Here is a 12,897-nt window from a genome sequence, read left to right as displayed (position 1 = left end):
ATAGCCAACATTCTTATAACACATTAACCAAGCTCTTTAATATTCAATCTTGAAGCTAAACTCATCCTCCCAATGCATAGCCCAATAACGGTCCCAAATAACCCTTGTGATAGGGCCAACCTTTCCGTCATTAACCGACTTATTATCAAGAGTGGTAATTGGCATGATCCCTCCAGCAGTTGTACACATTAGTATTTCGTCAGCCTGGTAAGTTGCCTCAACAGGGACTTGTTCAACACGGATCCCATAGCCACATGATCGGGCAGCGTCAATAACACTCTTTCTTGTGATTCCCTGCAAAACTCCGCGATCAGGAGTATATAGAACGCCATTTTTAATAATAACAATGTTGAAACCCGAACCTTCAGTGAGGTTGGCATCTCCATCTGTCAGAAATGGATAGGTAGCTCCGCGGTCGTTTGCTTCGAACAAGCCACGGACCAAGTCACCCCACTGGAGGTTTTTAATAGTGGGATCAATGGAGCCGGGAGGGATTCGTCGGACGGTTCGTGCAACGATAGCACGACCGCCGTGATATTGAACTTCAGGGTCCATAACCCAGACATACGGTTGAACAAACATGTAGAGATTGTTGTTGAGAAGGTCCTTAGGTCGAGCTCCTCGGACACCAGTTAAGCCACGGGTAACTATCAGTTCGACGAAAGCATCCTTAATTCCACTTTTGGCCATGTCAACCAGGATTCTTTTGATCTCCTGTCGAGCAATGGGGAACCGGAGGCGCATTTTCTTGCAGCTAGCCTTGAGACGGTCTAGGTGGTCATCAAGGCGAAAGAAGCGTCCATCCCAAACAGAGGGCACGTCATAGGTTAAATCGCTATGCATAAAACCTTGATCGAGTAGCGGGATACGTGCTTGATGTAAAGGAACAAGTTCCCCTTCGACCCAGGCAACGCCTCTAGCGAGCGGGTTCTCGCTAGCTTCTAAGACGGCTTGACGCTTTGCGTAGCCAGCGAAAACTTCATCCATGGTAGCCATCTTGTCGTCGTGCTGATAATCCGTGTTGATGATGGAGTTTATTGAGTGAGACTGATAATCTGGGATGAGTGATGACCGCGAACCCGGTCTTGCTTATGTACGTCTTTCTAAACAGCTTTCCATCACCGCTAGTGCGTCAACTCCCTCGAGTGGAGCTAGGCATCTTAAAGCCTGATCGCGTAATTCCTATTTAGGTAATTCAAATTTCACGCTACCTTACTGACTTATCGTAGAGCAAAGCATTTACGTCAAGTACAATGCGACAATTGGCTAGGAAATGAACATGTTGACAACAAGGACGAAACAGGTGAAATGGGTGGACACAACGTTCCAGAGTCGGAAATGTCTCAAAATGGACATAAGTAATTACTCCAACTCAATTACCGTAATCTACGACAACTTTTTTCGATATCGTGGTGGGGCATTTGCAGAAAATGCGCTTTTAGGAGTCAAGGCCCTGAACAGGTATTTAGAAGCCACAAGACGGCGCAAATGGTATTCACTTTGTCATGGGCCCTGATTTCCCTTTTCGGAGATTTGCCAATTGCTATAGAAGGGAACTGGCCACTTCCCACCCATCGTTCATGGCGAATCTCTCTGACTGGTCATTGGATTCTCGTCTACACATGACGAAGGAGTGACGTTGTATCAATAACTATAAAAACTGATCAATCAGTCTGATACCTATCCGTAGTTGACTTTCCTTGAGCTAGAAATCTGTTCCTAACAACTTAGACCCAGTTTAACATGTCATCTCTGCCACCCGGGGTAGCAAAATCTCTAAATGAGACGAAGGTGGATTATCGGCTTCTGGGAGCTAGTGGCCTCCGTGTGTCGGTTCCTATTGTGGGATGTATGAGCATCGGCAATCTCGAATGGGCAAACTGGGTCATTGGGCCTGAAAAAGCCATCCCTCTACTGAAAGCTGCCTATGACCGAGGAGTAAATACTGTACGTTCTCTACGATCACATCCAAACTTGACATCTCTTCTAATATGTAGCAGTGGGATACAGCAAACATTTACTCTAACGGAGATTCGGAAAGGATCATCGCCCAAGCCATCAAGAAATACCATCTTCCACGCCATAAACTGGTATTGATGACCAAGGCTTGGAGCTGCGTTGGAGAGGAGCAATTCCATGCATATCCAATCCTGGATAAGGTGAGGCAAACAAAGGACTACGTGAATCAGTTTGGTAAGCCCTTGAAATATTTCTTCAGTAAACAACCTGATTAACATAAATTAGATCTCTCAAGGTCGGCTCTATTCACCGCTGTGAATAGTTCTCTTGAACGGTTGGAGACGGACTACATTGATGTCTTTTGGATTCATCGGTTTGACCCATACACTCCAATCGAAGAGACTATGCGCGCTTTACACGATCTAGTCACTGCTGGAAAGATTCGATATATCGGAGCTTCGTCGATGTGGACTTGGCAATTTGCCATGATGCAGTTTTGTGCAGAGAAGAATGGCTGGACGAAGTTTGTCGCAATGCAGGTACTTGGCGATTTCGTACTTTCTTCTATCATTGCTGTCATTAACATGTTAATTAGAACCATTACAGTCTGCTCTATCGTGAAGAAGAGCGCGAAATGAACAAGTTCTGCGCGGCCACAGGCGTGGCCATCATCCCTGTAAGTAGATCCTTCTGATTGCACTCGTCTCACCAAGATGATTTGCTTACATGATCATTAGTGGGGGCCGCTTGCAGAAGGAAAGCTCACTACCTCTCGATCTGCCGGCACGGAGGAGACTCTACGACCCGAGTCGGTCGATATCATCAACCAGGTGGAAGAACTGGCGAAGCGAAAGGACTGGACCATGAGTCAAGTGACACTTACTTGGACCCAGAAGCGAGTTACGAGCCCTATCATTGGCTTCAGCAGCGTTGAGAGAATCGACGAGGCTCTATCTGCCCGCGGCAAAGAGCTAACTGCTGAGGAAGAGGCATATCTGGAGAAGCCATACACGCCACTTGAGGTGGAGAGCCATTTCTGATGCAAAATCAGACGGCGCAGGAGGATTCCGTGATATTTCCAAGGAGATTCGTTAGTGCAAGATGCAAAGCGGACAGAGGAGAACTATGTTTGTCAAAGGAGTAGCTTGCTGAACCCGTATTATGCTAAAACTTACGAAGTTAATTAAAATGCTGCTCAATTTCTTCTTCCACTGCATCACTAAACCGCAACCTTTAGCTAGATGTTCCATATGAACATGCAAGTATCACTTTACCACATGTACCTTTTATCAATGAAAGAGTTCAGGGCAGATATACTTGTATAGTACGCATGCTGCAATCTGCAGCCTTGGCACGCAGGGCAAACGAGTATGCCGCGAGTATTCGCGATAAGCATCCCGAGAAATTCGGATTCTTTGCATCTTTGCCCAGCTTGCTCGAGAAAGAGCTTGCTTTTGCGTAGCTCAGTTACGCCTTCGATACACTGAAGGCTGATGGAGTGATTTTGTTTACCCGATATGGCTCAGACAATCATTATCTAGGACACCCTGACTTCAAAGATGTTTGGGCTGAACTTGATCGCCGAGCTGCAGTTGTCCTTGTCCACCCAACCCATCCAGTCGATACAGCATTGGTCAGCAATGTGCCGCAGCCAATTATTCGCTACCCTTTTGAAACGACCACCGCTGCTTTAGATATGCTTTTGAACAAGACTGTCAGAAACAGCCCAAATTGCAGGATAATATTGTCTCATGCCGGCGGCGTTCTGCCATATCTGATTGGGCGACCAGCAAGCGTTTATGGAAAGATAGTCGAAGATTTGGAAGCTTTTTGAGAGGATGCCCGATGCTTTTACTTTGATACAGCAGTCTCGGGGACTGAAAATGTAATGCGAACTCTCGAAAAGTTTGCAAAACCCGATCATATTCTTTATGGGACTGATTCACCATACGCAGACAACGATGTTGTCCATTTCCACACAAGCAGAATGGATGAGTATAGATTCGAAGATCCAACGATACTTGACAAAATCAATCGTGAGAATGCGCTAAAGTTATTTCCGAGGTTGAAGTAAGAGATTATGGGTTAGTCAGCCGTTAGCTACATAAATATTCATTGTTTAGCGAAGTAAACATGCACAAGTAGGATGTGAAATTGTGTTACTTCGATACTGTTGCAAGAATTCTACCTCAATACAGGTTACTGTCGCTTTTCATCTACTATTTCACTTTCTGATTTTCTAAACTACAGCACTTTCCATCGTTTCAATATTGCTAGTATATTGATTGCAATTTCATCCTTCACATTTTGTCTTGTCTTGTCGTGTACGCAATTCGGAAGGTGCCTTGCACTTTTACGTTAAAGGTACTCGTTGAACCACCCGATGGCTTGCAAAAATGCTTGCTCTTTGCTAAATCTGTTCAGAGACTTAGTCAAGTCTCCTCTCACAGCGAATCCGTGGGCGACGCCGCTGAAGAGGTTAATTTGATACGGCTTTTGAGTGCCAATGAGAGTATCCTCAGACTTATGCCTGAGGTCTCGGGTGAAGATGTGATCAATTTCTGGATTTGATTTCAGCGTTGGAGCATTTTCATTAGGCTAGTAGTGCAAATGATTACCTGCAGCCGCAATAGAGAATGGTTTCTCTATACTTTCGAGTTCTTCAAATGTTATATATGAGGGATGAGCTGCATAGCCAACATCCAACTTTCCTTCTTTGAGAAAGCGAGCAGTATACTAGATGAGTTAGTCGTTACAAAGAGTTGTTATCATGGGGCAAACGTCAAGGAGGAGAAATAGCAACCGTTGAAGAGAGCAATTATTGTTATATGGACCTTACCTTGCCTCCAAAGCAGTACCCTGCGCCTGCAATTCTCTCTATGCTTTGATTACTGCGCAAATAGTTGACAATTTTGTCAAGAATCGGATCGACTTGTGCCGGGCTGTGGCGTGCTGCCCAAGACGGAATGTCCACAGACCCAGTCTCAAAGACATCGAGGGGAAGGTTCTCTCCCTCCAACAAGTCGGGGAGCAAGGCAAGATACCCATTTGCGGCGAAGTCATCAGCCAATAGCATGCTGTTGTGAGATACCCCAAAAACGTCACTGATAACAATGACTGCTTTCTTTTCTATCGCATCGCCTTGAGGACGGGCAATATACGTCTTCACTATGATAAATCTCGTTAGTGACTGGCTATCTAATCCAAAAAACGAGAAAAAAGAGCGGTAAGCAGACCTCCGTCAATCAATTCCTGGGAGCCCGAAGGGGTGCCTTCATGCTTGAAGCCGGTGAAGCAGCAAGGCCCGGGAGGATTAGAAGCCATGATGTTGGAGAACCTGTCTGGAGAGACCGCCCAGCGACTGCACGACCAGTAATATCGAACTGAGACGAGCTGTATCGGCTACAGCGTATTGTTCGGGGGGCTGGTTGCTTGGGGCAAAGGACCATGAATTGTTCAATACCGTTGAGTCGAGACATGCTACTTATAAATATGTACAATCATCCTCTATATGAATCCAGGACGAGAAGAATTTCATTGGCGGGTATTTGCCGACCAAGACACGGACTTCGCGTCGGACAAATGCCACTCGAGTGGCGTAACCGTGTAACCCCTCCGCCGCGGTAAATGGACAATTGAACTTTGCAAGCATTTTGCCGCGGGATAATTTGGGTTGAGAGGGATGTAGGAAATGAGGAGTCGTAGAGTACTTAATCTCTTATATTGCTGGCGGTCGCCACCTAGAACTATATCTTCCCGTATTTTCAGTTCCTGAACCTTTTTCATTCAGGGAAGAAGTGTCTTTCATGTCCTTGTTTTGTGTTGAAAATTCGAAAAATAATCATGGGCTCCAAATCAACCTACCAACTCTCTGATCAATGGCTTGGAAAACCAAGACCTGTTCGTGTCGTTGTCATCGGTGCCGGTATCGGTGGTATTGCAGCTGTGAAGCTGTTTCGCGAACGGTTTAAGGACCGGCCGACAACCCTCGTCATTTATGAAAAGAATCATGACGTCGGTGGTACTTGGCTAGAAAATCGTTACCCAGGGTTAGTTCGTGGTGTACATATAGATTTGATCCAGTTTCATTAATGTTATTACGCAGCTGCTCATGTGATATTCCGGCTCACGGGTATACATATTCGTGGGAAGGAAATCCCTCTTGGTCGAAGCCTTACGTTGGAGCTGAAGAGCTCTTTGATTACTTTAAAAGCCGGGCTCAGGCGTATGGAGTTTTTGACCATGTTCACCTAAATCACCGTGTCATTGAGGCAAAGTGGAACGGCCTCAAGGGACAGTGGTCACTTCAAATTGAAGATATTACAAATTCAACAATTATTAGCGATGAGTGCGACGTGCTGATTAATGCTGGGGGGTTCCTCAAGTCAGTTTATAAATCGCATCATACTCCTTTCTACTAATCATTCCTGCTAGTAAATGGAAGTGGCCAAATATCGACGGCATCGACACCTACAAAGGCTTCTTAGTCCATTCTGCGGCCTGGAATCCCGATTATTCCTTCGAAGGAAAGACAGTCGGCATCATTGGCTCTGGTTCCTCAGCCATCCAGATTGTCCCGAACATTCAAAAGCGTATGTTGACCTTTCCGTCCACTATTGCTTCCATACAATGGGAAAAAACGATATTTGGCTAGATACTTAAATCTCAACAGAAGTCAAGACGATGGTCTCCTTTAATCGATCACCGACATGGATAACTCCAGAATTCGCGGCAGAATTTGCTCCCGAGGGTCGAGCTTCCCTATTCACGGAAGAACAAAAGGCGCAGTGGGCTAGAAGCCCGAACGAATTTCTGAAATTTCGTAAAGAGATTGAAAATTCGGGCAATAAATTCTTCAGTCTCCAATTTAAAAACTCTGCGCTACAAGAAGAGCTATTTGAGACTTCACGTGCAGTAATGGAAAAGAGGCTGGGAGGTAAAAAGGAACTAGCATCAATGATGATTCCCTCTTTCGCAGTAGGGTGTAGAAGGTCATTAGATTGTTTTATTTTACTTTCTTTTCTTTTTTCACAAATTAGAAAGCTAATGTATACGTCAGGATGACACCCGGTTTTGGATACCTAGAGGCTCTTGCTTCTGATAATGCCACTGTCAGAAGCGATCCAATCTCTCGCATCACACCCAGCGGTATAAAAATGGCTGACGGCACTCAATTTGCCCTGGATGCTATCATCTGCGCTACGGGATTTGACAACTCTTATCGCCCAGCATTTCCAGTCATCGGAGAAAATGGAAAGGATCTTCGTGAAGAATGGAGAGATGAACCGCGCTCATACTTGTCCGTGGCTGTAGCAGGCTATCCGAACTACATCAGTATGTACACTGCTAGCAGGTTTTAACGTTCCATCTTCAGCTGACATTTATACTTTACCCAGTGGCTACGGGGCCTAATTTCCCTCTTGCGAATGGATCTCTCATCGCTTGTTTAGAACAGACTCTGCGATATGCTTTCGATGTTGTCGAGAAGATCCAGACTCAGGGAGTCAAATGCTTGTCACCGACCCCCGAAGCAGTAGCAGAATTTCAGGAGCATAAGGATGCCATGATGGAGGAACTCGTATGGACCTCATCTTGTCGCTCTTGGTATGTTGAGAACCCGTTGGCGAAAAATCTACCTCTAGAACTATTATTCACATATTTTCAGGTATAAGAACGGTACCATCAATGGTAAGGTCTGGGGCCCGTACTGCGGATCAGTCCCTCATTTCATAGAGCTTTTGAGTCAGCCACGTTGGGAGGATTTCAAAATACAGTATGAAAGCCAGAACAGGTTCCAGTATCTTGGTATGGGAAAGACGGTTCGGGAGGTTACGGGGGGGGATTTGTCATGGTATGTTACGGAGCCTGGAGCGAATCAGGATAACCAAGCAGGCGGTTGAAACCATAGGTATCAGAATCTCTGGTTGGATACTAAGCTCCTATGTCATTTCGGTTTCAGTATCTTATATATCGATTGATCTATATCATGATAGAGAAAGTTAATGGGTTACAAAGTCTTCGACTTTGACATTATTCAATAACCTGAGCGGCGGCAGACCCGACTTGAGATGGCCAGGCGCTCTTGACATGTGATATTATGTCTTTCACGTCGCCTTGTGAGTCACTCAACTGAGATACTGAGCCACTATGAACCCTATCGATCATCTCCAGCTTTGCTAATGCCAAGGCATAATACTCGCGCGAATGCCGTACGAAGCCAGTGCGGACCGTCTGATCGTCTTCGTACGCTAAAGGCTGGATTGGAAGCCCAGCCTGAGTATTGTTGAAGCGTCTGTCCCAGAGCGCAAGCCACTTATCTAAGGAATGCAGCAGTGACATGGTCGCATTTGGTGAAGATACACATGATATTTGTTGGCAGAAAATAATGGAATGTATTGCTACAGGATTTCCGATTAGTCATGTCAAGAACCAACGCCTGCTGAAAGTTCATACCTGAAATCAAGATGAATCCGCCTAGATCTGTAATTACAGGTAGAGAGAGATTCGTTGTGGAGTTTGTATGACACAGATTCTGAATGGTGCCATAAATATGAACATCTCTTGAGCTCAAATACCTGGCGTCTAGCTGTTGTACTGAGTTGAAAAATTCGTTCCCGTTCTGGCTATGGAAACAGACATCAGGATATGGGAACGGAAAGTCCAAGTCTAGGATGGTGATGCGAGGAGGAGTCTTGTGGAAAATGGTAAAAGCCGTGTCAAGAAGGAATATGAAAGATTTGGTACTATATGCGCTGTTGTGTTAGTCGTTAAGGTCTCTGAAAGGAAGGAGATAAAAACGCAGATGTATTGTTCCCGTACCGAATAATTTGCTCCTCGATTATGAAATCGCTCCATTCATGTAATGTGGTGGCTAAATCAACACCCACTGATACTACAACCGAAGAGGGCATTAGATCTTGAGAAGCCTGGGCAACGTATGGATATCGAAGCTTCATAATTCTTTTCCTTGCGGAATCTGTCCCTTCCCATGTCTGCAAGACGCTTATTAAGATGGCCGCTTGTAGCAGTCTGAGCTTCGTATCATGAGTCAAAGCGAATTCATTCCGGCTGACATCGCCCTCTTGAGATAACCAGGGCAGCATAAATATAAGCCTCTCAGTTGAATCCAGCCATCTACGCGCGTTCTCGGCGTCCTGACGATCTACAGAGACAAAAGCACCTATAAGTACCATAACCATGATTAACTCAGTCGGAGCTTGAGAGGCTTCAAATGTGGACGGGTGGATGATGGGACAGTTCGAATGCCATCTCTTCCAGTATATGTCCAATAGCCTGCGAAGGCTCTGTGGATTGAAGAACTCGATGCATTGTTCATCGAGAGACTGGGCGACACCCTTCGGCAAACAAGCATCAGTGTCCGATGAGTGTAGGAGCTTCTTGCAGATCGCCTTGGTCTGGGTCAACAGCGGATCGAACAGCCATTCCACAGTTTTGTTGATTTGGCTTGGCTTTTCGGGGACTCCCCAAGAGTCGCTGCCGACGTCATAATCAGCACCTAGTAAGTCGTGGAAGGACAAAATGTCATTCAAGTTCCAGTCGTCGCTTCCTTTTTCTGGAGTAGTCAAAAAATTGAAGGACTGATTCAACCCATCGCAGGATGTGAAATTCATGAGAAATTCGAATTCTTCTGATTGAAAAACTTGCGTGTAAATCCACCCTGCTGTCTGTTGTGCGCTTGGTCCATCCAGCTGAATGGCAGGTGTCGAAAACGCTGACATTGGCAACGACGGGGGCGTTGAGATCGTACCCGGTCTCATAGGAGCTGTAGCATCCTCTTCTCCTTCAACAAGGGCTCGAATTGCTCCTAGAGAAACGGCTTCGTCTATCCAACTGAACGCGGCAGACTTGGGCGTCGCCGTCCATTGAGAGCTCATTCGGCGATACGAGCATGAGCAACCCTTTAAGGCACAAGTTCCACACGGTGACTCAAGATTACAGGCTCGCTTACTCGCAGAGCACTGATCGCAGGCCCGCCGTTTCCTCCCACGCAGTTCAGGACTGGGGATGGGCTGTCCTACAGCCTTCCGGAGTAAACATGATTTCCAGTGTTTTCGCAAGGAATCTCTAGAGAAAGAATTTACGTCAATGAAAAGACTCATTTTGCGAATATTGATTGATGAAAGCCTTTACCTGCGTGTGAACTTCAACAGACAATATGAGCATTGAAATGAATCATCGCCGCTGTCTATCGTACTGCGTCAGCGTTGTTTTCAAGGGCTTCTACAAATAAGTGAAAGATGAATACTTACGGGAGCGTTGATGCCTCTGCAAATGCGCCGGGCGCGTAAATGAAGATGAGCAGATACTACAGATAAATTTTTGGCTTTCCATCCTGAATCACTGTCTGAACTTTTCATCAGATGCTGGAGATGTTACTGCCATTACTTGGTGCGAAAAGAGCTATCGAAATCTCCAAATCGATTACGATGCCGGATTAAAGGGTGGGAAGAAAATAATTTGAGGAGGCACACTAACCCCCGGATTTCCCCGAGGCTGGAGCAGCGTTTGTGGGGAAGAAGCCTCAGGAACTACACCGATGACAAACAGACTACAGGTCGATCCAAAGCTCGCGTGAGGGGCTAAGAGATCCGGCAGCTTTAGGTAAAGTCAATTTTGCCTAGCGGTGGCAAGACCACCTGGAAAGTGCCATCGTTGCGGCGTACGCACTCAAACGCTAGAGATATTGAGGTTTAAGCATTCATGGTCGGGCAAAGACATCCAAACAGGTGGGTATTTCCCGCAGCCCCGGTAAATTTCGGCCTCTACCTTCAGCTCCCGCGGTGAATCACGACACGTGGATGACCAACACTTACGAATTTGCAAAGGCATAGTAATAAACATGCAAGTTCTTCTCATCAGGATGGGCAACAGCGACTCAAGTATAAGAGTGGTAATTCGCGTTCGATTTGCTTTATGACTCGTAAATCTAATAGATCAGTCCAGCGTTTCTCCTAATCATTATCCTTGTGTCAACACTATTCACAGATTAGCAACATCATCTCCACATACAAAATGGCGAAGAATTTGAGTACTCGTGCGGGACTGAAGTCTAAGTGGCCACTTGCGGCGGATCTGACTGGCTCTACTCAACCCTTGCGTTTTGAAGGCGAGGTAGCTGATGTCATTGTGTATGGAGATATTCCAACCCAAATTGATGGAACATTCTATCGCATCTCCCTGGATCGTTTCATGCCTAAAGAGCACAACATTCCTGTCGACGGCGACGGCTTGATTTCGGCGTTTCGCATCGAAGACGGGCATGTTGATTTCAAAATTAAATACGTGGGAACGGAACGATATCGGTTAGAAAGGCGCGCTCGAAAGACCCTATTTGGCGTATACAAGAACCCTTGGTCACATCACCCATGTGTTCGTGCAGCGGCGGATTCGACGGGTAGCACCAATGTTATTCGGTGGGCACAGCGGTTATTGGTGCTGGAGGAAGCCGGCAACCCCCACGAAGTCGATCCCGACACGCTAGAGACTTTGCGTTATGATCCATTCGAGGACCAAATCAAAGCGAAGGCTTTCACTGCCCATCCAAAGGTCGACCCATTCACGAAAGAGCTCGTCGTGTTTGGGTATGAAGCTAAAGGCCCAGCAACCAAGGACATTGTCACATGGTCTCTTGATGAACAGGGACAGAAGAAAGAGGAGCTATGGATCGAAGCGCCTTGGTGTACCATCATACATGATTGCGGCATCACCGAGAACTGGCTCATACTAATGATGTGGCCCTATGATGTCAACATCGAAGGCATGAAGACTGGGGGCCCCCATTATACGTATACCGCTGATCGCCCTGCTTGCTTCATCGTTGTTCCTCGCCGTAAAAATCCTCCGATTGCTGGATGGAAAGAGGGAGAGTACCGATTTTACAACTGGAAGCATTGCATGAATATTCATACTGCTGGTGCATGGGAAGACTCAAATGGCAATCTCTACATTGAAACCACGCGAGTACATGGCAACGTTTTCCCTTTCTTCCCCCCAACGGATGGCCAATCTGCTGGTGCTGGAGAAGCCAAAGCCGACTTTGTTCGTTGGAAGATTGACCCGTCTCAACCATCCGACTCTTGGTTGGAAGACCCGACCCTTATTCTGGACCTGCCCTGCGAGTTCCCGCGAATTGACGAGCGGCTGACGTCGAAGAAGTATAACATTGTGTTTTTGAACGTTTTCATCCCTCAGAACGCAGATGGTTCAAAGAATGTATTTCAAGGCTTGAATGGCTTGGCCATGATCAATACGCAGACCGGGGAGCAACAGTTTTATTACCCTGGTGATGACTGTTTCGCACAAGAGCCGACGTTCATTCCTCGTAGCTCCGATGCTGCCGAGGGAGACGGCTGGATTATGTCACTTATTGAGAATCATGTCAGCCAAACATCCGACCTTGTGTTCATAGACACTCGCGATTTTACCAAGCCAATTGCTATTGCTGCTCTTCCATTTCGCATCAAGTCGCAGGTGCATGGGAACTGGGTTGACGCGAAAGATCTAGGACCCCGCAAATCACTGGTTGATGTGCCTGCGGCCTGGCCATTGTCCAACAAGGGAGACTTGGAGCCACTGTGAAAGAACCAGATCAGCAATCAAGACACAAATACAAATTGCTTTCGCATCATGTTTTGAATGACTGTGACAGTAACCGGCTTTATATTTTTACCTTGATAGAACTTTATTGATTGAATCTTTATCTTTTAAGCTTGATAATAAATCCTATAAAAAGCTCTCTTCCGGCGACTAAAGGGGAGTCTTGTCACGACCTGGATCTTATGGTCGCGACAATGGGCCTACAGGGTAGTCGCTCTTAGATAATCGACGGACCGACCGACCAATTAGGAACGGATTATTAGATTATTGTAATAATCCAGTTGACCTAAGAATAAATTATTAAAAACTTTAAAATGATTT

At 46.1% G+C, this 12,897-nt stretch overlaps 7 protein-coding genes across 7 annotated transcripts; 3 read left to right on the top strand and 4 right to left on the bottom strand.

Moving 5' to 3' along the window:
- Positions 1–36: 36 nt before the first annotated feature.
- On the bottom strand, positions 37–996 carry M431DRAFT_146 (hypothetical protein; the record flags this gene model as incomplete). Its single annotated transcript, XM_024912722.1, has 1 exon — positions 37–996. One exon carries the CDS (start codon positions 994–996, stop codon positions 37–39), a length of 960 nt encoding a protein of 319 aa, XP_024779711.1.
- A 747-nt stretch (positions 997–1,743) lies between these two features.
- M431DRAFT_103179 (hypothetical protein) lies at positions 1,744–3,151 on the top strand (the record flags this gene model as incomplete). The annotated part of the gene is made up of 5 exons (XM_024911504.1): positions 1,744–1,947; positions 2,001–2,193; positions 2,245–2,498; positions 2,555–2,635; positions 2,697–3,151. 5 exons carry the CDS (start codon positions 1,744–1,746, stop codon positions 2,997–2,999), a joined length of 1,035 nt encoding a protein of 344 aa, XP_024779710.1. The 3' UTR covers positions 3,000–3,151.
- Positions 3,152–4,124: 973 nt separating this feature from the next.
- M431DRAFT_502179 (hypothetical protein) lies at positions 4,125–5,393 on the bottom strand. Its single transcript, XM_024918117.1, has 4 exons — positions 5,196–5,393; positions 4,799–5,127; positions 4,578–4,695; positions 4,125–4,520 (listed from the first exon to the last, which is right to left on the bottom strand). Exons 1-4 carry the CDS (start codon positions 5,281–5,283, stop codon positions 4,318–4,320), a joined length of 738 nt encoding a protein of 245 aa, XP_024779709.1. The 5' UTR covers positions 5,284–5,393; the 3' UTR covers positions 4,125–4,317.
- A 409-nt stretch (positions 5,394–5,802) lies between these two features.
- M431DRAFT_73179 (hypothetical protein) lies at positions 5,803–7,859 on the top strand (the record flags this gene model as incomplete). Its single annotated transcript, XM_024922107.1, has 7 exons — positions 5,803–6,008; positions 6,065–6,343; positions 6,394–6,551; positions 6,635–6,950; positions 7,019–7,293; positions 7,356–7,563; positions 7,625–7,859. 7 exons carry the CDS (start codon positions 5,803–5,805, stop codon positions 7,857–7,859), a joined length of 1,677 nt encoding a protein of 558 aa, XP_024779708.1.
- Positions 7,860–7,989: 130 nt separating this feature from the next.
- M431DRAFT_488800 (hypothetical protein) lies at positions 7,990–9,854 on the bottom strand (the record flags this gene model as incomplete). The annotated part of the gene is made up of 3 exons (XM_024916607.1): positions 7,990–8,357; positions 8,413–8,702; positions 8,779–9,854. The coding sequence occupies 3 exons, from the start codon at positions 9,852–9,854 to the stop codon at positions 7,990–7,992; spliced, it is 1,734 nt and encodes a 577-aa protein (XP_024779707.1).
- On the bottom strand, positions 9,849–10,311 carry M431DRAFT_66851 (hypothetical protein; the record flags this gene model as incomplete). The annotated part of the gene is made up of 3 exons (XM_024921714.1): positions 9,849–10,044; positions 10,111–10,161; positions 10,226–10,311. Coding segments are annotated over 3 exons (333 nt in total), but the record flags the coding sequence as incomplete, so codon positions are not given.
- A 401-nt stretch (positions 10,312–10,712) lies between these two features.
- On the top strand, positions 10,713–12,817 carry M431DRAFT_502176 (hypothetical protein). Its single transcript, XM_024918116.1, has one exon. It carries the CDS (start codon positions 10,993–10,995, stop codon positions 12,556–12,558), a length of 1,566 nt encoding a protein of 521 aa, XP_024779705.1. The 5' UTR covers positions 10,713–10,992; the 3' UTR covers positions 12,559–12,817.
- Positions 12,818–12,897: the final 80 nt, after the last annotated feature.

Source organism: Trichoderma harzianum, assembly GCF_003025095.1.
Source record: "Trichoderma harzianum CBS 226.95 unplaced genomic scaffold M431scaffold_1, whole genome shotgun sequence".
In the NCBI taxonomy this organism is placed as follows: Eukaryota; Fungi; Ascomycota; class Sordariomycetes; order Hypocreales; family Hypocreaceae; genus Trichoderma; species Trichoderma harzianum.
The sequence above is the reverse complement of the archived record's forward strand: the minus strand, read 5'-3'. Positions and strand labels throughout refer to the sequence as shown.